This window comes from Giraffa tippelskirchi, chromosome 5, assembly GCF_054371585.1.
Source record: "Giraffa tippelskirchi isolate mGirTip1 chromosome 5, T2T-mGirTip1v1.2.pri, whole genome shotgun sequence".
NCBI classification, from domain to species: Eukaryota; Metazoa; Chordata; class Mammalia; order Artiodactyla; family Giraffidae; genus Giraffa; species Giraffa tippelskirchi.
Window position 1 is genome coordinate 69,454,383 of NC_137279.1, and position 27,625 is coordinate 69,482,007.

At 41.6% G+C, this 27,625-nt stretch overlaps 1 protein-coding gene across 42 annotated transcripts in view; it reads left to right on the plus strand.

Annotated features, from left to right (window-relative positions):
* The first annotated feature begins 3,199 nt into the window (after positions 1 to 3,199).
* LOC145506667 (uncharacterized) overlaps positions 3,200 to 27,625 on the plus strand; it is a 30,046-nt gene continuing 5,620 nt past the window's right edge. For 2 of the 42 annotated variants that reach the window (XM_081491888.1, XM_081491873.1), the window contains exons 1-13: positions 3,200 to 3,291; positions 5,861 to 5,986; positions 8,213 to 8,283; positions 8,752 to 8,776; positions 10,425 to 10,495; positions 10,960 to 10,984; positions 12,644 to 12,713; positions 15,337 to 15,361; positions 15,653 to 16,555; positions 17,022 to 17,092; positions 17,562 to 17,586; positions 19,983 to 20,050; positions 20,522 to 20,546. In XM_081491888.1, coding sequence (XP_081348014.1) covers positions 3,264 to 3,291; positions 5,861 to 5,986; positions 8,213 to 8,283; positions 8,752 to 8,776; positions 10,425 to 10,495; positions 10,960 to 10,984; positions 12,644 to 12,702 — 405 coding nt within the window. In that variant the 5' untranslated portion in view covers positions 3,200 to 3,263 and the 3' untranslated portion in view covers positions 12,703 to 12,713; positions 15,337 to 15,361; positions 15,653 to 16,555; ... (2 more) ...; positions 19,983 to 20,050; positions 20,522 to 20,546. Of the gene's footprint in view, positions 3,292 to 5,860; positions 5,987 to 8,212; positions 8,284 to 8,751; positions 8,777 to 10,405; positions 10,496 to 10,959; positions 11,095 to 12,643; positions 15,362 to 15,652; positions 16,556 to 17,021; positions 17,093 to 17,561; positions 17,711 to 19,964; positions 20,058 to 20,521; positions 20,547 to 25,457; positions 25,506 to 27,625 lie in introns of those variants that run through there. The other 40 variants (XM_081491901.1, XM_081491897.1, XM_081491904.1 and 37 more) reach the window with 36 other exon arrangements.

The window sequence follows — 27,625 nt, forward strand, 5'->3', positions numbered from 1 at the left end:
CAGAAAGAGAGAAAGGACTAGCTCTATTCCTCTTTTTATAAAGATGGCAATGTCATGAGGACTCCACCCTCATGACCTAATTATCTCCCAAAGGCCCCACCTCCTGGGATCATCCCACTGGAGTTGAGGGTTTCAACGTATGAATTTATGTGGGGACACAAAGATTCAGTCCATAACAATAATAGCTCACACTATATATAGTTAGCAGAATTTCGTAAGAATGTTCAAGGTACTATGCATTTAACAGAGTGATATTCTCTACATTGGCCCTGTTTCATTGTTCTTACATGATTTATGTTATTTAATTATTATAAATATTCGCCAATTTTTATAAACAATTGTTGAATCAACTACAGGAAAATTTTCAAAAAAATCCAATAAGTTGCTTGATCAAAGAAATACAAATCTACTTGGCAAATTGGAGAGCTGTATTAAAATTCAGTTAATTCTGCACCATTGAAATCATTACTAGGACATAACAAATTTAATCACAAATTTTTTTAATGTTCTCTAACATTAACTGAATGTGCCCCTTTTTTTCTCAGCAAACAACTACAAGTTCATTATCTGATGAATAACTGAAATCTGTTAAAATGACTTAATCATTGATGTACCATCATTATCACTTCCAAAATGTTCTAAGCTTTTTGAGACATAAATTACCACATGTGCTTTAAAAAATACTCAGTTCCGTTTATGACTGCATCAGGGTATTTCTACTCTATATCATTTGTAGCGTAAAATTTCTATCATTATCCTAAAAAATTAATTAGTCCATTTTGACATACATCTTTAGAAATAGTCAAAGTTGTTTAATAGAAAAGTTTGTCTTGAAACACCTGTAGTTATTTTCCTATTTAGTAAAATATTTTTAAAGGAATATTTAGCCCTTAATAAGAACATTTTTCATAATATCCTTCCCTCTTTTCCTTCTCACAGCCAAAATAGCAAAAATATTTAAATTGCTGATGTTTTTGAAAATAAATGTCTTCTTGATATAAGTAAAAGTAACCATAATAAAAAGACAGTGATGGGACTTCCTTTGTGGCCCAGTGGTTAAGAATCTGCCTGCCAATGCAGGGGACATGGGTCTGATCCCTGGTCTGGGAAGATCCCACATGCCGCTGAGCAACTAACCCTGTGCACCACAACCACTGCCCCAGGGCTCTAGAGCCTGCGAGTTACAGCTACTGAAGCCTTTGCGCCTAGAGCCTGTGCTCCCCAACAAGAAAGCAGACCTCACTCAGGACAGCTAGAGAGAAGCCGAGCACGACAAGGAAGACCCAGCACAGACAAAGACAAATAAGCAAAAATTTAAAAAAAAAATTAAAGATAGTGATAAATTGAAAACATACTTGCAACACATGACAAAAACATTCATCTTTGTGAGAAGAATTTATAGGAGTTATTGTTTTCTTCCAAATAAAGAATACAAGTGGAATCATTAGACATGAAACATTTAGTTTTGTTTATAAGATTAAATCTTAGGCTTTGTTTCTTCTAGGGAAGGCTGGGGATTCAGGAAGAGTAGAAATGGGTGGAGACTGTACTGGGGTTGGGTGGGCACACAGTCAATATTGTAAGACCTTTGGCGGGACCCTTAGACAGGGGTTAGAGCTCATGCTCCACCAACAGGCAACCAGTCAGCAGTCCTCGCCAGAGTGCGGTGAATGTGGGACAGAGGCCTTCTCCATGTGCTATCCAGGCCCTCAGGCCTCAGGGCGGGCGGGTGAGATGGGGCCCAGGACAGTTTGGGGACTGTGTCCCACAGAGCCCCAGAGCCCTCGCCACGGGTGCCCACAGGCCAGATCCAGGCCACAAAGCAGCGGAAGTGAAAGTGAAAGTCGCTCAGTTGTGTCCGACTCTTTGCGACCCCACGGACTATACAGTCCATGGCATTCTCCAGGCCAGAATACTGGAGTGGGTAGCCTTTCCCTTCTCCAGGGGATCTTACCAACACAAAGCAGCTAACCTCTCCCCACCCTTGCCTCCATGACCTGTAAGCTGCAGAGGTCTATACGGGCATGGTCCCCGGAGCCCTGGGCAGCTGGAGGATATGACCCTGGCTATTAACGTAAGAGTTCACCAGCTTCTGTCTCTCCATTCATGTTTCCACACTTGGTACAGTGTTGATCAGTTGTCCACCACCAGGAGGTGACAGGAGGTTAGGTTGGTGTGCAAGGATCTTACACATCATTAGTTCAGGTTTGCCTCTGTTGTTGGGACCTGTCTCAAAGAGTAATTGTTGTGAACTGGAGATTAACCTGATTGGTATTTGCTACAAGTGCGTCTCTCCAGTTTAAATGAAAAGTCTGAGGCCTGGCTGGGTCCTGGGTGCCAGGGTCCCTCAGGGATGAATGTTGGGTGGGGTCTGGGACCTGGCTCTGAGGCTGCTGCCAGCTGAGACCTGCCCCTTCAGCCAGGGCCGGGAACTGGCGGGATGACCCAGACTGGGTACTGGGTGGGTGTCCTCCTGAACCCCAGCAGGATAACCTGCCTGCCCAGGACCCGCTCCTCCCGGCCTGGGCCTGGACCCAGAGGTAGAGGGTGGTGCCCGGGACCTGACGCTTTCTTGTCAGAACTGATATCATTTGGTTTACAGGAACAGCTGACCTGACCATGACCTGACCTCAAGAACAAAGACTCTGACCCCAGAAGTAACCAGGCCACTCTCTCAGCTTTCCCAGAAAAGGGCTTTGCTGAAAGCTTTCTGGGAGCTCAGGGTTTTTTGTTTGTTTGTCTTCTTGTGTGGCCCTGAAGCAAGGCTTTCTCTGTTCCAAGCTCCTGATGCTTTGGTATTGTTTGGCATCACTGTGTGTTAGGAACACAAACTTGTGATCAGTAACAAGTTAATATGGATATTCTAATAAAGAATAGAATCCCTTTTTACTCTCAATGTGTTAGCTTTGTCCCTCCTCACCCTGAAATGTTCACTATCAACTATATTTGGGGACAGGCCATTTTCTCTCATATAAATTATTTTCTTAATCAGAGAGAAATGTGTGAGCTTGAGATTCAACTTTTGAAATAAAATGTTTACTCTGAAAAGCCAAACTTGTTCACAGAAACACACTGTCTGGACAGTAGCAGTTGGACTCATCCTGTGCAGAGTCCAGTTACTCTGAAAGTTCTGTGATGTATCATCGCCATGGTAATGTGATAATACACATTCTGCATTCTGTGCCAAGTGCCAGTTTTTGAACTGAGAGGTTCATGTATGGTGGAAGGGAAAAGGGCTCACCTTCAACCCTGAGAGTTTTAAAATGGGTAATCTGAGCTGTTGTTTTGGAGGTAGGTTCCTATTGATCTTCTGAAGGCTGTTCCTTCAAATGCGCTGGTTAACTTTTACTGATGTATCTTCCTCATTTTTTTTTTTTCATTTCCATCACTCTAATTTATCTACAGAGTTACAAACCATTTTATAGTTTGTTTTACCCCTTAAATTTTATTTTTGATTATTCTGTCAGCTGGCTGCCTTAAATATCTTCCTAAATTTAGAAAAATGTACAATTTCCTAGTGCCCGTTTTGTACACACTCTACCAGAGAATGGGCTTCTTTCGTAGCTCAGTCTGTAAGGAGTCTGCCTACAATTCAGGAGACCTGGGTTCGATTCCTGGGTCAGGACAAACCCCTGGAGAAGGAAATGGCAACCCACTCCAGTATTCTTGCCACAAGAATCCCAGGGACAGAGGAGCCTGGAAGGTTAGTCTACTGAGTCTCAAGAGTTCGACGTGACTGAGTGACTAAGCACGCAAGAACAAGCACACCAGAGAACAGATGGAAAGAACTGAACCAGGAGAACCATGATATCTCCCCAACAATAGACATTGCAGGAAAAGGGAATTACAGCTCAACTCTTCTAAATGCAGCTGCCCAAATCTACAAGTACTAGCAGTGTAAATACAGAGACTTTTAAAAAGGAAAGACACTGGGATTTACTGGTGGGATTTCCATGGGTTGATGTGAGCAGGATCACTGTTTGGATGTTGCCAGGGAGTTTGGTAAAACAGGGCAGTGCTATCGGGTTAGTAGGATAAACATTTGGTCACTGAAGGAAGAAGAGTCTGTCTCTTGATCCTCAAGGAGACTCTTGGGGTGTGGTCTCCAGGCTTTGAGTATGGCGATGATTTTCAAAAGGAATATGAGGCTCGATTGTCTTAACTACAGGGTCTACAGCATTATGAGGAGTTGATAGAGTCAGAATTTTGGTGAGGAAAGACTCCAGCTCCTGCCCATTCTTAGTTAGCACTTGGACCAGGCTGCTCAAATCAGTGCTCAGATCAGCTCTGAGACTTTGAGCGTCACAGACTTAATTAAGCCACCAAAGCCCAGTACAGAGGGCCACCTCCCCAGTTAACTCACATTAACTGCTCATCCAGACTTGGTCAAATTAAAGGGAAGCTAATTCTTGGTAGAGCCATCATGTGGCCTTTGGTTTAGAAGGTTCTGAGCTCTGAGCCAAATTGGTGGCCAAACAGACCACTCGTCATTCAGCAAGGGGAAGGCTGCCTGTGAGATGGTTGAGTGTGTGAAGAAGCTTGGGAGTATGGACAGAGTTGGAATCCTGTGGTCTTCCTGAGGGGCTTTGCTCAGAAGAAACATGTATTTTGGATGGGGAATTGAAATATAGAGACGAGTGGTAGAAGGAGGATTTGAGCTCTTTTGGGGCTCAGACATCTTCTCCAGGGCACCACTCATCCACAGAAAACTAGGGGAGAGAAATTTGAGTTGGGGCAAGCTCATTCAGGGGTTCAGCACAGGTCTCAGGGGTGCAGGCATCTGTGTCCTCAGGGAACCAACTACAGTCCTGTCCCAGATCCACTATTTACCATTGTGTGATTCTTGGAAAGTCACTTGATCTGTCTAAATTTCAACACCTTCTAATGTAACATATGGGTTACAGCCCCTACTTTGTCCCTTCTTTCTCCCCAACAGGGATGGGTGTCAGAGGAGGTGATAATAGGTACTCTCCATGAGCTATAAAACCTTGTTTCTGTTAAAAAGCTGAAGAGTAAGCTTCCATCCCCACTTATTGGAGCCATCAAAATGCCCTCTCTGCTTTCAACCACTACTGAAGGTCCACCTTATTCTTGCCATCATTCAAGGTTGAACACTTACAGAACATTTATGAAGCACAGTCCTTTACTCTTCTATTTATTTATTTGTCTATCTATCTATTCATTTATTTGGCTGCATTGGGTCTTAGTTGTGGCACATGGGATCTTCATCACATCATGCAGATCTTTCGTTGCAGGGCACTGACTCTCTAGTTGAGGTGCTTGGGCTCAGTAGTTTCAACATGTGGGCTTAGTTGCTCAACTAACCTGCAACATGTTGGACCGGAGTTTGCTGACCAGAAATCAAACCCCATCTCCTGCATTGTGAGGCAGATTCTCAACCACTGGATTGCTAGGGAATCCCTCTTTTATTTTTCTAATATTTTACCTGTATTTAATCATTCTTGGCTTAATAATGCTAAAAAAAAAAAGGCCGTATTAACATTTCTCCAACTCAGAACAGGCAACTGAGGCAAAGAGGGATCCATATGTCTTTCCCAAGTACCTGCTTCTCCTAAACAGGATTTGAATCTGGTCCATCAGGCATGGTCACCATGCTCTGCTGAGCTTCTAGGTCTCAGTTAAATAGAAATGTTTGTCTGCACAGCCAGTCTGTTGGGTGTTTTCAGGGCACATCAAACCGCAGATCTTCCTAAGTCCGCCTTGGATTCAGGAGGCCCTGCTAGGCCTCTGGTGAGGAAGGGGAGCGAGGATTGAACTGGGGGTCAATGATCATTAGTTCCCGTGTGCTCTTCTGCCAGCAAGATGTCAACAGCTCTCACCATTATAATGCATTTCACAGGATGTTTCATCCAGAAGGTGAGAGGAAACATCCCTCAGAGGTCAAGGACATCAACTTCCAGCTGGGTGAACAGAGTTCGTTGTTGGCCACAAAATAGGGTGCACCCTATAACTGACCCAGTTGAAGGTACTGTGAAATTTTTCTCATTAAGTTCACTCAAGAATAATTGTAGTATGTTCAGTGCCTCACATTTAAGAAAAAACTGAAATATTAAACAATGCTCTTCTTTAATTTCATGTGTTCAAATGAAACTTACTATATCAGTTGGTACTGTTTTAACTGTGGAAGGAAATATGCATTTTAAATTCAACATCTGGTTCATGTTTAAGAGTGAAGATGTTCTCTAGCTATGGTTTGGACATTAGCTAATTTTTTAACAATAATAGTGATATGCTGCTAAGTCGCTTCAGTCGTGTCCGACTCTGTGCGACCCCATAGACAGCAGCCCACCAGGCTCCGCTGTCCCTGGGATTCTCCAGGCAAGAACACTGGAGTGGGTTGCCATTTCCTTCTCCAATGCATGAGAGTGAAAATTGAGAGTGAAATCGCTCAGTCGTGTCCGACTCTTAGCAACCCCGTGGACTGCAGCCTACCAGACTCCTCTGTCCATGGGATTTTCCAGGCAAGAGTACTGGAGTGGGGTGCCATTGTCTTCTCCGTAGTAGTGATATGTTCCTTCCTAAAGCCAAGTTTCAAAATTTCTTTAAATTATTAGACTTTATTTAGAACAGGATTACATTGACAAAAAGTTGTACAGAAAACATAGAAAATTCCTATATCCCATCACTTCAGTTTCAGCTAGCAAATGTTACTCATAGATAGCATATGTGTGGTACATTTATTACAATTAGTGAGATCATATATTTTAGTAATTAAAAATCCATAGTCCACCTAAGATTCACACTTTGTATTGTTACATTTAATGATATTTTAAATATGCACAATAATATTTATCATCACTATGGTACCATACAGAAATCTATACTCTAATGTTCACAGTACGCTATTAGTACTCAAATGATAGAAACAATCCAAAGACCATCATGTGATGAATGGATAAATAAAATATGATATATGCTCAAAATGGAATACTATTCAGCCATGAAAATAAATTAAGGATTGAAATATGCTACAAAATGGATGGCCCAAATAATGAAAAAAATTTTATAGTTAGTGAAATAAAGCAGGCACAAAAAGACAAATATTGTATGATTCTACTGGCTTAAGGTACATAGAATAGGGTAACTCACAGGAACTGGAAACAGAAATTACCAAAGCCAGGAGGCAAGAGGGAAGCTGGATAATGACTTAATGGATATAGAGGTTATATTGGATCTAATGAAAAAGATTTATATGTAGATGGTGTTGATAGATACACAGCATTGTGAATATAGAAAATTATACAGAACTTTTTAATTCTTAAAAATTATGAAAAGAATAAATACAATGTATCTTTGATCACAATGCTCAACTGCTAAATTGTGTCTGACTGTCTGTGAGCCCATGGGCAGCAGCACACCAGGCTTCCCTGTCCTTCACTATCTCCCGGAGTTTGCTCAAATTCATGTCCACTGAGTCGATAATGCTGTCCAGATATCTCATCCTCTGTGCCTCCCAACCCTTTCCTCCTGCCCTCAATCTTTCCCAGCATCAGGGGCTTTTCCAGTGAGTATGCCCTTCACATCAGGTGGCCAAAGTATTGAAGCTTCAGGATCAGTCCTTCCAATGAATATTCAATGTTGCTTTCCTTTAGGATTGACTGGCTTGATATCCTTGCTGTCCAAGGAACTCTCAAGAGTCTCTTCAGCACCACTGTTCTAAAGCATCAATTCTTTGGCACTCAGCCTTCTTTATGTTCCAAGTCTCTCAACTGTACATGACTACTGAAACATAGTGTGATTTATAGGGTTTCCCTTTGTTAGACCGACAATTTCAAGTTGAAAACTGTTGCTTCATGACTTTATTTTTTAGCTGAGTTCAAATAAAGGTTGAAAACATTCAAGACAGCTGATATATGCAGTTTTTAATTTGATGGATGAATGTTGAGTCTTTTCCAGCAGACAAATAATTCAAAAGGGCATTTTTAAAAAATGACAATGTAAATTGCAAACTGTAGTCAGAAACAGTTTCCTCAGCAGGTTCCCCTTAGTGAGAAAGTTAAAGGCTCTCTGACTCATTTCTGAAACGTTCATCTCCTTTGCCTTCCTCCACCCATGAGGAAGGTTGTCCAATATATCTCAGCCCACACTTATTAACCACCCATGTCCACACACTTTCCCTGTGTATCCACATTAACAAGGTCTTCCCGATCAGCATCACAGATGTCCTGACAATTCCTCTATGTCCTCCTAGAGCTCCCTGAGGACCAGGTGGTGGAGGTATCCAATTTAAAGTTGGAGGAAGAGGCTTTGCCCACCTCTTTGGTAAGTACCCCTCATTTAGATAAATATCCGAGATAAAAGTGCTGCTTCATGACTTTATTTTTTTAGCTGAATTCAAATAAAGGTTCAAAATATTCAAGACAGCTGATATATACAATTTTTAATTTGATGGATGAATGTTGAGTCTTTCTCAGAAGATAAATAACTCAAAAGGGCATTTTTTTAAAATGACAACATAAATTAAAAACTGTAGTCAGGAGCAGTTTCCTCAACAGAAAATACTCTTTATTGAAATAAATTTTTTTAATTGCTGGTCAAAATGGCTTGAAAGATCTTTCAGGAAAAGCTTCAACCTTTCCTACAGAAGTCCTCTATGTTTTCTTTTGGGGCTATGGACTCAACAACACTTTTCCATTTGGTTTTCTGAGGACAAAAAGAGAACAAAAGACCTGAATGCACGGTACTCAAGATGTTGACACCCTCACACTCTTTTCTTCTCTCTAATCACAGGCATGCGAAGCAGCCAATGAACATGGTAAGTATTCAGGGATCTTCCTTCTACTGAGGAACAATGTAGTTGACGAAGGTGGGGCTCTCTTTCTGGCTCTGGTTTGAGAGGCCCCCTGATGCTGTATTCCTACAGGGGTGAGGGCTGGGGGTGCAGAGAAGAGACTGATATACCAGGATGCCTGTGTTCTATGGTCCTTGGAAAAAACTACATCATTTAGATGCTGTGGGTTTGTGTGAATCAGGGTTGTGGGCCCATATGTGGGCCCATGTGTTGTGATTCTGAAGCTCTGTGTGTGTGTGTGTGTGTGTGTGTGTGTGTGTGTGTGTTTCCTCACGAGATGTTTCCCTCTTACACAGCAGAAGTCAACTGGGTACTTTCTAAACACTTCTCATCACTGCTGCACACTGGGTATACTGTACTTGATTCTTTCCTCAACTCAGCCATTCCTCAAGTTGGGTTAATATTCGTTCTCCTCAAATGGAGGTGGTACTGAGAAAAGTGGACCAAGCTCTTGACCTCCTAAGTGGACAAGCCAAACTGAGAACCTGGGGGTGGTCCCAGTGTGTCTGCTCTGGACCCCTGACCTGCACTTATCACTCAGCCTTGAAATCCTAGTCATGGAGCAAGGGGGTCCCTGCATCTATGTCCATGATTGGAGGTACTGGCACCTCCAGAGTTCCAGACCATGCTCATCCATCATTATAAGGTGGGCTTAGTGGTCATGGAACCCAGGGCAAGCAAAGGTGGATTAACGCCAACTTTGGCACAGTCATTAGTGTGAAAGGCACCTTGGTACTCACATCTTCCTGGTCAACTCACAGATTCTGAGGGTTGTGTAGACAATGTAGGTCATATCTGTTGGTGCTACTGTCTATAATCTGGGAGATATTTTATTGTATTGGGTGACATTACCATAAGCCTTACGTTGGTTAAACCCTATAGCACACACTCAAGGGAAGGCGTCAAGTAGAGCTAACAATGGAATTTGATAGTTAGCCTAGTGACCATGAGTTTTGTTGTAAATCTCCTGCACAGCTGGGTCAGAGATATCAGCATTCACCTCATGGTTTCTCTCCATAATGAACTGTACCAAAAGTGTAAGAATTCTTTCTGTGAGTGTGGACAGCCACTGATTCACTGGACATACAAAAATTGTTTCGAAAATGAAGATTGAAAAAAAGTATTGCACGATTGATTTTAGCTATTTGGAAAGTTAGGATTAAAATCAGTCCTCTAACAGAGTTTGCTCTTAATGAAGAACGGAATCTCATAGAAAACTTGGTAAGTACAATAGTGTAACTGTGGATCCTGGGGAGGCAGTGATCTAGGAAGAAATCCAGAAGAGAGGAGCAATTTAACAGAAGCTCTAACCAAGCAGGAGGGTCATGGGTCTCTGTCATTGAAAACTGGCATGCACTTTAGTGTTTCTTTTATCCCCTTTGGTTACATTATCACTAGTTAAATGCAGAAGCTCTGTTTCATTTTTTTGCCTGCTCCTCTCTTTTACTCTCCTTCATCCAGGAAAGAGGATTAATTAGCAGCAGCTCAGTCCATAGTTACTAGCCTCCCTTATGCATACACTGCACCACATGTCCCCATTTAAACAAAAATATGCCGAGTTGTTGGTGAACAGGCTCATCAGTGTCCTGATAGCTACTCTGTGACCCTCCAGATACCCAGGAGGACCTGATTGAGGAACTGAGCCAGGCCTGGGCTGAGCAACAGTTTCTGAGTACCCTGAAGGTAAGCTCACCTACCTTTATCTGGGACATGATTGTTGCTTAACTTCTTTATTGTTTATTCAGCTGGATATTGTTATAGTAATTTGACAATGTACATTATCACTGAGGTATGCAATTCTTTGGATGGTGAAATATTGAGGATAGATCTATTATCAACACAGATCTTACTCAAAAGGACATTAAAAAAAGACAGCATCAGTTACTGCATCAGACAGCATCAGGTACTTTGTTCAGCAGAAATTTTTCCTTCTTGAAAAATAATTTTGTAATTGTTGGTCAAATTAAAACTGAAAGATCTTACATGAAGTAGCCTAACCTTTTCAGCAGGGGACCTCTCTGTTTTCTTATGGGGCCATTGACTAAATAGTTTTAGTTATCTGAGGACAAAAATCAGATACAAAAGACCTAGTTCAGAGAACACAAGATGTTGATATACTCCCACTGTTTTCTTCTCTCCAATCACAGGCATACGGAGCAGTCTATGAACACGGTAAATATTCAGGGATCATCCCTCTGCTGAGGAACAATCTAGCTGATGAAGGTGGGGCTCTCTTGCCAGCTCTGGTTGGAGAGTTCCCTGATGCTGGATTCCTACAGGGGGTAAGGGCTAGGGGTGCAGAGAAGAGACTAATCTCCCAGGAAAGAACAATGTCTGTGTTTTACAGTCTCTGGAAACACTGCATCATTTAGATGCTGAGGGTTTGTATGAATCAGGGTTTGGGGCCCATGTGGTATGATTTTGAAGTGTATGTGTGTGTTTCCTCACAAGATGTTTCCCTCTTACACAGCATAAGTCAACTGTGAACTTTCTAAATACTTCTCATCACCACTGCACATTGATCATATCACCTGATTCTTTCCTTAACTCAGTCATTTCTCAAGTTTGGTTAATACTTATTTTCCTCAAATGGACATGGGGATGAGAAAAAAAGGCCCAAGGTTTGACCTCCAGTATTGAAAAGACAAACTGAGAACCTAGGGTTAGTCCCAATGTGACAGCTCTGAACTCCTGACCTGGACTTATCCCTCAGCCATGCAATCCTCATTCATGGAGCAATGCAGTCCCTGCATCTATGTCCATGCCTGGAGGTACTAGAAACTCCAGGAGTTCAGACCATGCCCATCATTATAAGATGGGCTTAGTGGTCACAGAACCCAGGACAACCATAGATGGCTTAACGCCAACTTTGGCACAGTCATTATTGTGAAAAGCACCCTGGGACTTGCATCCGCCTGATCAACTCACAGGTTCAGAGAGTTGTGTGGCCTTGTGTAGACAATGTAGGTAATATCTGTTGGTCCCTCTGTCATTGCTTAAACAAGGACAAGAACAGATTATCATTATGGGGATATTTCACTGTACTGGGTGACATTATCATGAGACTTACATAGATTATACCTGCTAACACATACTCAAGGGAAGGTGTCAAATAGATTCACAGTGGAACTTGGTAGTTAGCCTAGTGACCATGACACTGGTGTAAATCTCTGCACACCTTGGTCTGAGAAGTTCCCCCATGCTTCCTCTTCACAATAAACTGTCCCACTAAATGCATGACTTCTGTGAGTATGAACAGCCACTAACTCTGTGGACATACAAATATTTTTTGGAAAATGAAGATTGGGGAAAAGGAATACTGGGAAAAAGACTGGGAATTGATAATAGCTATTTGGCAAGGTAGAATTGAATTCAGTCCTCTAGCAGAGCTTGCTTTTAATCAAGAACAAAGTCTCATAGAAAACTTAGTAAGTACAATAGCTATAACCTGAATCCTGGGGAGGCAGTGATCTAGGAAGAAATCCAGAAGATAGGGATGATTTAGCAGAAGCTCTGAATAGGCATGAGGTTCATGAGTCTCTGTCATTGAAAACTGGGATTCATTTTAGTGTTTCTTTTTTTCTGAGCTGTTAGGTTATCACTAGTTAAAATACAGAAGTTCTATTTCATTATTTCCTGCTCCTTTACTTTGCTCTCCTTCATCCAGCAACAAGGATGATTCAACAGCAGCCCAGTCCATAGTTATTAAGATCTTATGCATACACTCCACCACCTGTCACCATCAAAAAAAAAAAAAAAAAAGAAAAGAAAAACTGAGTGATCGGTGAGCAGTCTCACCTGTGATCTAACAAATACTCTGTGTTCCTCTAGCTCCCCAGAAGGACCTAGTGGTAGAACTGCCCCAGGACTGGATGAGAGAAAGCCTCTGAATACCCTAAAGGTAAGCTCACCTTTCTTAAAATAGGATGAGACTGTTGCTTCACTTCTTTACTTTTTATTCAGTTTATTACAGTTATAGTAATCTGACAATGTACACTGGCACAGATGTATGTAATTCCTTGGTTGGTGAAACATTGAGGATAAATCCATTATCAACAAAGACCTGATTAAAAAGGACATTAAGAAAAGACAGCATCAGTTACTATTGTAGGTCTTTGCTCAGTGGAAATTTTTCCTTCTTGAAAAATAATTTTGTAATTGTTGGTCAAATTGAAACTGAGAGATCTTACATGAAACAGACCAGTCTTTTCAACAGGGGCCTCTCTGTTTTATTTTGGGGCCACTGACATAGAGTTTTAGTTATCTGAGGACAAAAATTAGATAAAAGAAAACTTACTGCAGAGAACACAAGATGCTGACACTTTCACACTGTTTTCTTCTCTCAAATCACGGGCATCCATAGCTGCCTGTGAACACGGTAAATATTCAGGGATCATCACTCTGCTGAAGAACAATCTAACTGATGAAGGTGGGGTTCTCTTGCCAGCTCTGGTTGGAGAGGCACCCTGATGCTGCATTCCTACAGGAGTGAGGGCTGGGGTGCAGAGAAGAGACTGATCTCTCAGGAAAGAACAATGTCTGTGTTCTATGGTACCTGGAAACAACTACATCATTTAGATGCTGTGGGTTTGTGTGAATCAGGTTTGGGGGCTCAAATATGTGCCCATGTGGTGTGATTCTGAAGCTCTGTGTGTGTGTGTTTCCTCAGGACATGTTTCCCTCTTAGACAGCACAGGTCAACTGTGAACTTTCTAAACACTTCTCATCACACTGCACACTGGCTATACATTAGCTGATTCTTTCCTCAACTCAACCACTCCTCAAGTTGGGTTAATATCCATTTTCCTCAAATGGAGATGGTGATGAGACAAATGGCCCAAGTTCTTGACCTCCTAAGTGGAAAAGCCAAACTGAGAACCTAGGGGTGGTCCCGATGGCATCCTCAGTTATTTACCAAGGGGTCCTTGCATCTATGTTTACACCTGGAGGTACAAGAAGCTCCAGAGGTCCAGATCCTGCCTATCATTATAAGATGGGCTCAGTGGTCAAAAACCCAGGACCACCATAGGTAGCTTAACAGCCACTTTAGCACAGTCATTAGTGTGAAAGGCACCTTGGGACTCACATCCTCCTGGTCAACTCACAGATTCTGAGGGTTGTGTGGCCTTGTGTAGATAATGCAGGTCATATCTGTTGGTGCTACTGTCATTGCTTAAACAAGGACAAAAGCAGATTATAATCCAGGAGATATTTTATTGTATTGGGTGACATTACCATAAGCCTTACATTGATTAAACCCTATAGCACACATTCAAGGGAATATGTCAAGTAGATCTCACAGTGGAATTTGATAGTTAGCCTAGTGACCATGACTTTTGTTGTAAATCTCCTGCACAGCTGGGTCAGAGACAGTCAGTACTCACCTCATGGTTTCTCTCCATAATGAACTGTCCCAAAAAAGTAAGGTTTCTGTGAGTGCGGACAGCCACTGACTCAGTGGACATGCAAATGTTGTTTGGAAAATGAAGACTGAAAAAAGAGTCATGTGATTGATAATAGCTTTTTGGAAAGGTAAGATTGAATACAGTCCTCTAACAGAGTTTGCTTTTAATGAAGAACAGAATCTCATAGAAAACTTGGTAAGTACAATAGTGTAACTGTGGATCCTGGGGAGGCAGTGATCTAGGAAGAAATCCAAAAGACAGGGGAGATTTAGCAGAAGCTCTAACCAGGCAGGAGAGACATGGGCTTCTGTCATTGAAAACTAGCATGCATTTTAATGTTTCTTTTTTCCTCATTTGTTAGGTTATCACTAGATAAAAGACATAAGCTCCATTTCATTTCTTTCCTGTTCCTCTCCTTTGCTCTCCTTCCTTCAGCAAAGGGATGATTCACCAGCAGCTCAGCCTATAGTTACTAATCTCCCTCATGCATACACTGCACTCCATGTCCCCATCAAACTAAAACAAACAAAATACCCTGAGCGATTGGTGAGCAGCCTCACCTGTGTCCTAATGGCTGTTCTGTGTCTCTCTAGCTTCCCTGGAGGACCTGGTGGTGGATGTGCACCAGGCCTGGGCTAAGGAAGAGCCTTTGAGGACCCTGAAAGTAAACTCAACTGTCTTTATCTCTGAGAAACCTGCTTCTTCACTTCTTTATTTTTTATTCAGTGGAATACAGTTATAGTAATTTGACAATGTACATTATCACTGATGTATGCAATTTCTTGGCTGGAGAAATATTGAGATAAATCTTTTATAAAAACAGATGTGATTTAGAAGGGCATTAAAAAAACACAGCATCAGTTACTACTGTAGGTATTTTTTTCAGTAGAAATGTTTCCTCCTTGAAAAATAGTTTTGTAATTCTTGGTCACATTGAAACTGAGAGCTCTTTCTTGAAACAGTCCAGTCTTTTCAACGTGAGTCCTCTCTGTTTTCTTTTGGAGCCATCGATTTAGAGAGTTTTAGTTATTGGAGGACAAAAATCAGATAACAGAAGACTTACTGCAGAGAACACATGATACTGACACCCTCACACTGTTTTCTTCTCTCTAATCACAGGCATATAGAGCAGTCTATGAACATGGTAAGTATTCAGGGATTATGCCTTTGCTGAGGAACAATCTAGTTATGAAGGTGGGGCTTTATTGCTGGATCTGTTTAGAGAGGTGCCCTAATGCTGGATTCCTACAGGGGGTGAGGGCTGGGGGTACAGAGAAGAGACTGATCTCCCAGGAAAGAACAATGTCTGTGTTCTGTGGTCCCTGGAAACAGCTACATCGTTTGGATGATGTGGGTTTGTGTGAATCAGGTTTGGGGGCCCAGGTGTGGCCCATGTGGTGTGATTTTGAAGCTCTGTGTTTTTTTGTTTCCTCAGGAGATGTTTCCCTCTTAGACAGCACAAGTCAACTGTGAACTTTCTAAACACTTCTCATCAGCACTGCACACTGGTTATACATTACCTGATTCTTTCCTCAACTCAGACATTCCTCAAGTTTTATTAATATTCATTTTCCTCAGATGGAGATGGTGCTGAGAAAAATGGCCCAAGCTCTTGAGCTCTAAGTGGACAAGCCAAACGGAGAACCTGGGGGTGGTCCCAGTGTGACTGCTCTGGACCCCTGACCTGCACTGATCACTCAGCCATGGGATCCTAGTCATGGAGCAAGGGGGTCCCTGCATCTATGTTTATGCCTGGAGGTACTGGCAGCTCCAGAGGTCCAGACCATGCCCATCATTATAAGCTGGGCTCAGTGGTCATGCAACCCAGGGCAAGAATAGGTGGATTAACAGCCAACTTGGGAAAGTCATTAGTGTGAAATACACCTCAAGACTTTTGTCCTGGTCATTCAGATTCTGAGAGTTCTATGGCCTTTTGTAGACAGTACAGGTCATATCTCTTGATGCTAGTGTCATTGTTTAAACAAGGAAAAAAAGCAGATTATCTTCAAAGAGCAATTTCACTGTACTGGATGACATTACCATAAGCCTTATGTTGATTAAACCTGGTAGCACACACTCAAGGGAAAGGTGTCAAATAGATCTCACAGTGGAACTTGATAGTTTGCCTAGTGACCATGACTTTTGTTGTAAATCTCCTGCACAGCTGGGTCAGAGACAGTCAGGTTCACTCCATGCTTCCTCTCCATAATGAACTTTCCCACTAAATTTATGACTTGTGTGAGTGTGGACAGCCACTGTCTCAGTGGACATGCAAACATTGTTTGGAAGATGAAGACTGGAGAAAATATCACATGATTGATAATAGGTATATGGCAAGGTAAGATTGAATTCGGTCCTCTAACAGAGCTTGCTTTTAATCAAGAACAAAGTCTCATAGAAGACTTGTGCTTCTATTGATCCAACAGCTACAACTGTATATCCTGGGGAGGCAGTTATCTAGGAAGAAATCCAGAAGACAGGGGAAGATGTAGCCGATGCTCGAAATAGGCAGGAGGGTTATGGGTCTCTGTCATTGAAAGATGGAATGCATTTTAGTCTTTCTTTTTTCCCCATCCATTAGGTTATCACTAGTTAAATACAGAAACTGTTTCATTTTTTCCTGCTCCTCTCCTTTACTCTCCTTCATCCAGAAGAGAGTATGATTCAACAGCAGCTCAGGCCATAGTTACTAACCTCCCTCATGCATACACTCTACCCCATGTACCCATCAAAAAAAAAAAAATCACTGAGTGATTGGTGAGCAGCCTCACCTGTGTCCTATTGTCTATTCTGCATCCCTCTAGCTCCCCAGGAGGACCTGGTGGTGAAACGGCGCAAGGCCTGGGCTGAGGAACAATGTCTAAGTACCCTGAAGGTAAACTCACCTGTCTTTATCTGGGATAAGACTGTTACTTCACTTCTTATTTTTTATTCAATCAAATATAGTTACAGTAATCTGTCAATGTACATTATCACTGATATATGCAACTCCTTGGCTGGTGATATATTGAGGATAAATCTGTTATCATCACAGAACTGATTAAAACGGACATTAAAAAAAGATATTATCAGTTATTACTGTAGATATTTTCCTCAGTAGAAATTTTTCCTACTTGAAAAATAATTTTGTTATTGTTCGTCAAATTGAAACTGAGAGATCTTACATGAAAGAGTCCAGGTTTTTCAACATTGGTCCTCTCTGTTTTTTTGTTTGTTTGTATTTTGGGGGGTATTGACTTAAAGAGTTTTGGTTTTCTGAGGTCCAAAATCAGAGAACAGAAAACTTACTCCAGAGAACACAAGATCCTGATATCCTCACACTGTTTTCTTCTCTCTAATCACAGGCATGTGGAGTAGTCTATGAACATGGTAAATATTCAGGAATCATCACTCTGCTGAGGAACAATCTAGCTGATGAAAGTGGGGTTCTCTTGCCAGCTCTGGTTGGAGAGTCGCCCTGATGCTGGATTCCTACAGGGGGTGAGGGCTAGAGGTGCAGAGAAGAGATTGATCTCCCAAGAAAGAACAATGTCTGTGTTCTATGGTCTCTGGGAGCAACTATATCATTTAGATATTGTGGGTTTGTGTGAATCAGGTTTGGGGCCCATGTGTGAGCTCATGTGGTGTGATTTTGAAACTCTGTGTGTGTGTGTTTCCTCAAGAGATGTTTCCCTCTTACACAGCACAAGTCAACTGTGAACTTTCTAAACACTTCTCATCACCACAGCAACTGGCTATACATTACCTGATTCTTTCCTCAACTCAACCATTCCTCAAGATTGGTTAATATTCGTTCTCCTCAAATGGAAATGGTGCTGAGAAAAATGGCCCAAGCTCTTGACCTTCTAAGTGGAAAAGCCAAACTGAGAACCTGGGTGTGGTCCCAGTGTGACTACTCTGGAGCCCTGCCCTGCACTGGTCACTCAGCCTTGAAATCCTAGTCATGGAGCAAGGGGGTCCCTGCATCTATGTTTATGCCTGGAGATAGTAGCAGCTCCAGAGTTCCAGAACATGCCCATCATTATAAGGTAGACTCAGTGGTCATGGAACTCAAGGCAACCATAGATGGATTAACAACTAACTTAGGAAAGTCATTAGTGTGAAAGGCATTTCAGGATTGCATCCTCCCAGTCAACTCACAGATTCTGAGGGTTGCGTGGCCTTGTGTAGACAATGTAGGTCATATCTGTTGGTGCTGTAGCCATTGCTTAAACAAGGACAAGAACAGATTATGATCAGGGAGATATTTCATTGTACTGGGTGACATTACCATAAGCCTTACATTGATTAAACCCTATAGCACACATTCAAGGGAAGGTGTCAAATAGATCTCACAGTGGAACTTGATAGTTACTCTACTGACCATGACTCTTGTTGTAAATCTCCTGCACAGCTGGATCAGAGACAGTCAGCATTCACCCCATACTTCCTTTCCATAATGAATTCTCCCATTAAATGTTTGATTTATGTGAGTGTGGACAGCCACTGACTCAGTGGAGATGCAAACATTGTTTGGAAAATGAAGACTAGGAAAGAATATCACATGATTGACAATAGCTATTTGGCAAGTAGGATTGAATTCAGTCCTCTAACAGAACTTGCTTTTAATCAAGAACAAAGTCTCATAGAAGAAGACGTGGTCAGGTCAATAGCTGCATCTGTGGATCTTAGGGAGGCAATGATCTAGGAAGAAATCCAAAAGACAGGCGATTTGACAGATGCCTGAAACAGGCAGGAGGGTTATGGGTCTCTGTCACTGAAGCCGGTATGCATTTTAATGTTTCTTTTTTCCATATTGGTAAAGTTATCAGAAGTTAAAGTGTGGAATCTCTGTTTAATTTCTTTCCGTTCCTCTCCTTTGCTGTCCTCCAGCAAAGAGGGTTATTCAACAGCAGCTTAGTCCATATTTACTAACTTCCCTCATGCATACACTGTACCCCATGTCACCAAAAAAAAAAAAAAAATGTTGAGTGATTGGTGAGTAGTCTCACCAGTGTCCAGACAGCTTTTCTGTGTCCCTCCAGCTCCCCCAGAAGGACCTAGTGGAGGAACTGTGCTTTCTATAATCAACTATCCCACTAAACATATGGCACCTGTGAGGATGGACAACAGCTAACTCAGTGGACATGCACACACTGTATAGAAATCCAATATTGATAAAAAATTATGATATTATTCATAGTGGCTGTTTTTAAATGGTAGGAATTCAGTATTATCAGATCTTGTATATTTGATTTTCTTTAAGACAAGTGAATTAGTGAATTTCCAGATTAGTGAATTAATGGAATAGCATACTTTTCCCAAGATTGAATTCAGTCCTCTAATAAAGTTTACTTTTAATCAAGTACAAAGTCTCATAGAAAACGTGATGACTAGAGTAGCAGCACCTGTGGATCCTGGAGTAAGAGTGATCTGGGAAAAATCAAGAGACAGTGGCAATTTAGTAGGAGCTCAATGTGAGCAGGACTCATGGGTCTCTTTCATTGAAGAGCACACACATTTTAGAATTTTCTTTATTTAGATTGAATATTTCCTTTTTATTAAGTTCTTCCTTTCTAAAAAGCCAATGCTCTGTTTTCATTTCCTTCCTCCTCCCCTTTACTTTCCTTCCTCCACCAAAGAGGATGGATGAACACAAGTTCAGTCCATACTTATTAATGTCCCACGTGCATACACACCACCCCAAGTCCACACAAAGAGAAAAACCCCTGCATGATTCCTGAGCCACCTCACTAGTGTTCTAACAGGTACTCTGTGTCCCCTAGGTTTCACTGAGGACCTGCTAGTCAGCCTACTTTGTGACAACACAGGAGAGAGTGGGTGTTTCTTCAAGGCAAGCTGTTTTTCTTTTTTTATTTTTCTGGTCTGAGATAGAAATACTATTTCATATCTCTTTCAGTAGAATTAAGTTGTGAGTCTTTGAGAGTGTTTGTTTCAGATAGAGACGATTCTCTTGGTTGGGATAATGTGGAGTGAGAGTCTTATTACGGACTTGTGATGCCTCAGTCTGCAGGATACTAAAATTGTTAGCATCCATTACACCTTGTAGAGTAGAGTTCTCTCTCCTGCAGCAACAATTCTTCTAGGAAAAGAATTCTGCAATTTCCAACCCAAATGGACTTGGAAGTTACATCCTCCAGGCAAAGGTCTTGCTTTTCATCCTGAGTATGTGTGCTCTGACCTTGCTGGGTTCCCTGAACTCCACCACTGTTCCTCATCAGGTTTTCTACTGTCACCAAATAAACCAAAGACTGTGCATCTATGTGATCTTACCCTCATAATGTTTTCTCTTCTGTACTTGCAGGTGGCCCTTCCAGAATGTGAAAGCGGTATGTATTCTAGAATCATTCACTTTGGGAGAAAAACTTTGTAGATGAGAAAGTTGGGGATTTCTTGCTGATTTTAGTGTATAGGGCAAACTGATTCCAAATTCCTGCTGGCAATGAGTATAGGGGCCCTGGTGATAGAATGTAATTTATAAGTAGAGCAATGTGGATGATTACTATAGTTCCAGGAAGAAGCTGTATTATGGTTAATAGTGTAGGTTTGTGTCCATGGGACTGGGTGTGTCTCTATGTGTAATGAATAGTGTGATTCTTTGTGTGTCTGTGATTTTTTGTGTTGTGTTTTCCTCGATTTTTGTGGTTTGAAACATCACTGTTACTGGTGTCAACTTTCCCCCTAAATTTCCCATCACCATGTACTATTAATGTGTATATATATAAAAATTAAACAAAATATACACATTCAATGTATCCATTGATTTTATACCAAGTGAAATCCTTTAACCTGGAAGACAAATGCCATCATTACCCAGGAAAAATATTTACAGGATTCTTATTAATTTTTGTTATTTATTTATTTATTTATATATTTATTTTTACTCTGCTGGGTCTTCATTGTTGTGCAGGCTTTTCTCTACTTGTGGAGAGCCAGGGTAACTCTCTAGTTATGGAATGTAGGCTTATCTCTTTGATGACTTATTTGTTGTAGAGCATGGCTTCTAGGACTCTTGACCTTCAGTAATTTTGGCACATGGTTTCAGTCATTGTGGTACACATTTTAGTTGTTTAATGGCATGTGGAATCTTTCCAGACTAAGGATTGAGCTCATATCTCCTGCATTGGCAGGTAGGTTATTAACTACTGAGCCACCAGGGAAGCCCTATAGGATTCTTAATGAACAAAACTGTGTTTCAAAATCCTCCTTACTGGGTCAATCACACCTTCGTTTAATCGTAAGTCTTATCCCTTAGTCGGTCTTATAGCATTTTGATTGGTCATGATTCATCACTCTGCCACTTCCCTCATTCAAACTCTTTCCTATTCGAGCCTCAGAATGAGTCCTTCCCCCTCACCCAAGGCTCCCAGTACTGGGAAAGTTCCTTCCTTCTGCAGGTAGCCCCTGGTGGTACCCACATGCCACACCCAGTTCTAGAGGAATCTGAGAAAGGAAGAGCCTCCAGGCATAGGTGGAAGAAGTCCAGTGCAGCTTTGCCTCTTAAGCTTTGAAATGTCCAGTCAGTCCTATTAATTCAATGCCCCCTGTTGTGCAGCAAGTCCCCAGAATTTTTCCATCCTACAACTAAAATTTTATAACCACTTGGCAGACACTCCCTGTGTCAACCTCCTCCCAGCTCTTGGAACTATCTTTCTACTTTCTGCTTCTCTGAATTTTCCTTTCAATACCTCAGGTAATTGGAATTGTGCAGTATTTCTCCTCCTGTGACTAGCTTATTTCACTCTTACCAATATCCCCCAGCTTTATTCATACTGTTGCAAATGACAAGATAACCTTCATTTTTAAATGCTGAATCATATTGCAGTGTATGTATACATCACATTTTCTTTATTGATTTATCTGCCCATGAACACTGGACAGTTTTTCTATCTTGATTGTTGTGTACAATGCAGCAATGGATATGAGACTGTAGATATCTCCTGGACATTCTCGTTTTATCTCCTTTGGACATAAACTCAAAAAAGTACTTCCTAGATCTTATGATAGTTCTCTTAATAATTTTTGAGGGACTTCCAAACTTTTCCATAATGGTTATGCCATTTTACATTCCTACAAACAGACCACAGAAGTTCCACTTCTCTACATCCTTGCCAGCATCTGTTATTTTCTTCTTATAATATAAGAAGATATGTTATCAGGAGATAACATCCTGAAATGTGATATCTCCTTTGACCTGGTTTCCATTTCACTGGTACTTAGTGATGCTGAGCACATTTCCTATGTATGTTGATCACTTCTCTGTATTCTATGAAGAAACGTCTATTGAAGCTTTTTACACATTTTTCAAAATCAGTTAGTTATTTGCCTGCTGTTGTTTTGGAGTTTGTTGCAGTTGCTTGTATATTCTGGATGTTAGGCCCCTTATTCAGATACAAAGTTTGCAGATACTTCCTCTCATTCTATAGGTTGCCTTTCTTTTGATTGTTGAGGAGACCATCCTTTCTTCACTTGGTAATTTTAGAACCTTGGCAAAGATCATTTGGCCTCACATGTGTGATTTTTTTCAAGATTCCCTCCTTACGATTCATTGGTCACTCTGCCTATTTTGTTGCTGGTAGAACACCATTTTGACTGTTGTGGCATTCTTACCTGTTTTGAATTCAGGAAGCCTGAAGGCCCCATTGTGGTTCTTTGCTCTCAAGATTGTTTTTCTCTTTGGGCCTCTTTTGGGTTCCACAAGTTCTAGTATTGATAGCTTATGGTGAACAGTGTTGGATCTCCGAAGAAGAAGATTTAACTTCGGGACCAAGGACCGGTCTTGATCCCTCAAGAGCTTTTGTATAGCAGAGTTTTATTAAAGTATAAAAAGGGACAGAGAAAGCCTCTGACACAGACATCAGAAGGGGGACAGAGGGTGCTAGTCTTTAGCCACATGTTTTATGTCTGTTAGAAAGCTGCTAATAAGATAAGAGAGACATCTCAATGCTGATGGAGTGTCACCAGGCCCATCTCCCATGCATTTTTGAGATAGGATGGCAAGAGGTGTGTCATCCCCCAGCCATAAAACAATTGATATGAATACTGGTTTGTTGAGCTATTAGCAGCCAAAAGTTAGTCTTAGGTGGAACCATTTTGAAGAAAGGCAAATTCCAAAGCAAATACATAGTTTCATTAACATAACTTAAGAAAAACATTTCCATGACAGAAATGTATTGGTTAGCTCAAGGTTTGAGAAAAGTTAAGTTCAGGTGGAACCAGGTATCATCCTGGCAATACAGAATTTTAAGAGAAAAAAATCTGATACTTGTAGTTTGTTTCCTCCTGCCGCTTAAGGGAGAGATAAAAAATGTCTGACACTTGCAGCCTATTTCCTCCGTTTGGAGATCCCTGGCCTTCCTGCCTGTTACCCTCTCAGTATTTTGGGATTTTTTTTTCCATTTCTATAAAAATGACATGGGATTTTGTGAGTAGTTTCAATATATGTGTACATCACTTTTAGGAGTATAGGAAGCTCAACAGAACTAAATATTCCAGTCTATGAATATGGTTCAGTTCAGTTCTGTCGCCCAGTCATGTCCGACTCTTTGCAAACCCATGGACTGCAGCATGCCAGGCCTCCCTGTCCATTTCCAACTCCTAGAGTTTACTCAAACTCATGTCCATTGAGTTGGTGATGCCATCCAACCATTTCATCCTCTGTCATCCCCTTCTCCTCCCGCCTTCAATCTTTCCCAGCATCAGGGTCTTTTCAAATGAATCAGGTCTTTGCATCAGGTGGCCAAAGTATTGGAGCTACAGCTTCAGCATCAGTTCTTCCAATGAATATTCAGGACTGATCTCCTTTAGGATGGACTGGTTGGATCTCCTTGCAGTCCAAGGGACTCTCAAAAGTCTTCTCCAACACCACAGTTCAAAAACATTGATTATTCGGCACTCAGCGTTCTTTATAGTCCAACTCTCACATCCATACATGAGCACTGGAAAAATCATAGCCTTGACTAGATGGACCTTTGTTGGCAAAGTAATGTCTCTGCTTTTTAATGTGCTGTCTAAGTTGATCATAACTTTTCCTTCAAGGAGTAAGTGTCTTTTAATTTCATGGCTGCAGTCACCATCTGCAGTGATTTAGTCATTCCAATTACTTGTCTCTTCTTTCTTTCAGCAGTGTTCCATGGTTTTCAGTGCACAAATCTTTCACTTCCTAATGAGCCTTTTCCACCACCTTGCTTGGGTCCTCTAGACTCAGGGATGGGAAAGCTGGGCTCATGAAGAGAGGGAATGTCTTCTCTCCCCTCCGTACCTACTCTCTGGTTACTTGTAGTACAGGAGGGCTAGGCCATGCCCTTCATCTCTGCCTACAAGTGAGCCCCCTACTGGGAATTTGATTTGAATCTGAGTGTTCACCTTACTATTGGAATGTCCACAAGGACTGTCCCAATGCCTGGCCTGGGTTCAAGAGCCCCAGGTATACCTGCATGTGAATGATGTTATCAGGCCATCAAATCTTCTGCAATAAAGAAAAACCAGAACAGGCAATTAGTTGCTTTCCCTTGTCTTTGGAGCTCTTAATATTGAAATTTCCAATATAGTAGCCAGTAGTTAGATCTGCCAATCTGTAATTAACATATTTCAAATAGTAATTAGCTTGTTATATTAAAAAATATCACAGTTCAGTTCAGTCACTCAGTTGTGTCTGACTCTTTGCAACCCCATGGACTGTAGCAAGCCAGCCCTCCCTGTCCATCACCAACTCCCAGAGTTTACTCAAACTCATGCTATTGAGTCGGTGATGCCATCCAACCATCTCATCCTCTGTTGTCCCCTTCTCCTCCCACCTTCAGTCTTTCCCAGCATCAAAGTCTTTTCAAATGAGTCAGCTCTTCACATCAGATGGCCAAAGTATATCTATAATTAACATATTTCGAATAACAATTAACTTGCTATATTAAAAAAAATCACAAAAACAATACAATTGCTTGGTCACACTAGCCGTATTTCAAGTGTGTCCATATGTGTTGAAATTTCACCTTCATAACCTTGAAAGTAAGAGCTATATTGGGTCTGTGGAGTGTAAGGTTAAAAGGTGATTCTCTCTGCATCTCTCTCTCATATGAAAATTTGCAACTGTGATCAACACTTGTTGAAGAGCTCTAAAGCACAGGGGAGGTAGGTGAACCTGGAGGGAAGACCAGGAAGATGTTGTGTGAGCCAAGTTGAGGAGGAGACATGGTTGGGTCAACTTCTAAACTATATTATTGCTCATGTTTGTCTTTCTACAGACTGCTTCCTGGAGAGTATTACCAGCAGTGACGTGAAAGATAACTCACGTAGGGAACAACTCTCAGGTGGGATTTAGAGGGAGAGGGTTCCTGGACCACTCAGATTATACCTGCTTCTTTGGCAATGAAGGAGGTTGAATATAAACTGAGGAATAAGAAGGAAATATGTGTAGAATTGTGGTTTGTCCTTTTCATATTTTAATGATATAATAGAGCTATGTGACCATGTGCTATATTGTGCTGTGCTTACAGTCATCTCTTCTTGCTTTTCCATTTAGAAATGTCCTTTCTCACAAGACTACTCTTTCCTTGTCTTTTTACTGCCAAATATGAATGCTTGGTTTCTGGTTAGTACTTGCAAGGTATTATGTACAAGGGACTTTGGTTTCATGTCTAAATTCTCCTATGATGCCCATATTCTAGTGGGCACAAAAGTCTCACAGTCACTTGACACTGGAGACCAAGTTCTTGCAGTGAGTGTCAGGTGATGGGTGAGACATGAACTCTCTCCCTCTGCATTTTCAGAATGTGTGGCTTCCCCTCATGTTTGTCCTCACTGTTTATCCCTTGTATGAAGGGTGCTCTCAGGGTTGGATGAGTCAGAGCACACGTGCTCTGGCATCCCTGCCTGGGCTGAGTCTCCTGGAGCTCATCTCAGCACCACACCTCCCCAAGGATGCTGTGCTGAAGGTGCTTCCTCGTGAGAGCAGTCCATGTGCAGCTGCCTCTAGAGAGCAGAATGGCCATGGATTCTAGAGACTGTGAAGAGGCCGCTGGCTTTCTTTACACATTTGATCTCGCAGCCCTGCTGACCTGGTCTCCTGGGACTGACCAGACCTAGGTCAGAAGCTCAGAGCAGCAGTTCCTGGGGTGACTGCTCCCCTTAGAACACACTACTCCCCCCAGATCAAAGATCCAAATGGATTTGATTACCACATTCGCACACTCCTCAACTCGTTTATTTACCTTTTATTTTTTATTTGTTTGCTTTTGAGTTGTGCTATTTGCTTATATTTTTTGAGAATGAGCTCCTTGTCTGATATATGGTTTGTAATTTTTCTGTAGGTTATCTTTTCATCCTACTGATTGTTGAAGAGACTACCCTTTCCCTATTTTGTGGTCTTAGAACCTTGGTGAATTTCGTTTGACCTTGTACCCTTGAGTTTACTTGGGGCTCTTTATTCTGATCTTTAGGGCTATGCATCTATTTCTATATCACTATCTTACAGCTTTGATTCCTATATCTTTGTAATGTGTTTTGGAATCAGGAGATGAGAAACTTTGATCTTTGTTCTCAAGATTATTTTATTTGGAGTCATTAGTAGTTCCATATATATTTTTTGGATTTGTTTTTTCTATTTCTATGAAAAGGACATTAATATTTTGATTGGTGTTGCAATGAATCTTTACTTGGCTTTGGGCAGTATAGAAATGTCAACAGTACTAAGTGTCCAGTCTATGAGCACTATATGTCATGTCGATTCCGTGTGCCTTATTTCACTCTCTCAGTGTGATGTGTAGTGTTCAGTGTGCTGGTCGTGTCTCTCTGAAGGCCCTGTGTCCCTCCCTCCCTGATCTGAGTCAGTGGTGGAGGGATGGGCTCATGAGGAGACTCAGTGTCCCTCCCTCCCTCCTCACTTCTTCTCTGATAATGTTCAGCACAGGTGCCCTGGCCCTGTGTCCATATCTTTCCCCTCAAGTGGAACACCTGCTGGGAATTCCTCCAAGATCTTGGTGTTGACATTGCTGTTGCAGTGTCCCAAAGGCTCATGAGTACCTGGGATGTGTGCGTGAGCCCAGGAAATACCTGAAAATGAATCATCATATCAGGCCAGCCAAACACTCTTGAAGATGTTGGGCTACAGTTCACAGAACTGCAAGCCCTGTATTTACCTGAACTTGAGGCCAAAGAAAGATCCCAGAGTTGACAGAGATATCAAAGGTTTAATAGATGGGATAATTTCCATGTCTGAAGTAAAAGGGTCCTGGAGAAACACCCACTGTGGATAGCAGGGGACAGGCAGAAGACAGCAGCTGCAGCATTCTTCACTCAGGGGGATAGGGAGTCTACCAGTTGCAGTGGTAATGAACAGCAGTTTGGCTCCTTGGTTACATTAGTTACCATGGAAACCAGTAGAGGGCTACATCCCTCTCTTAGCCCCTCAGGC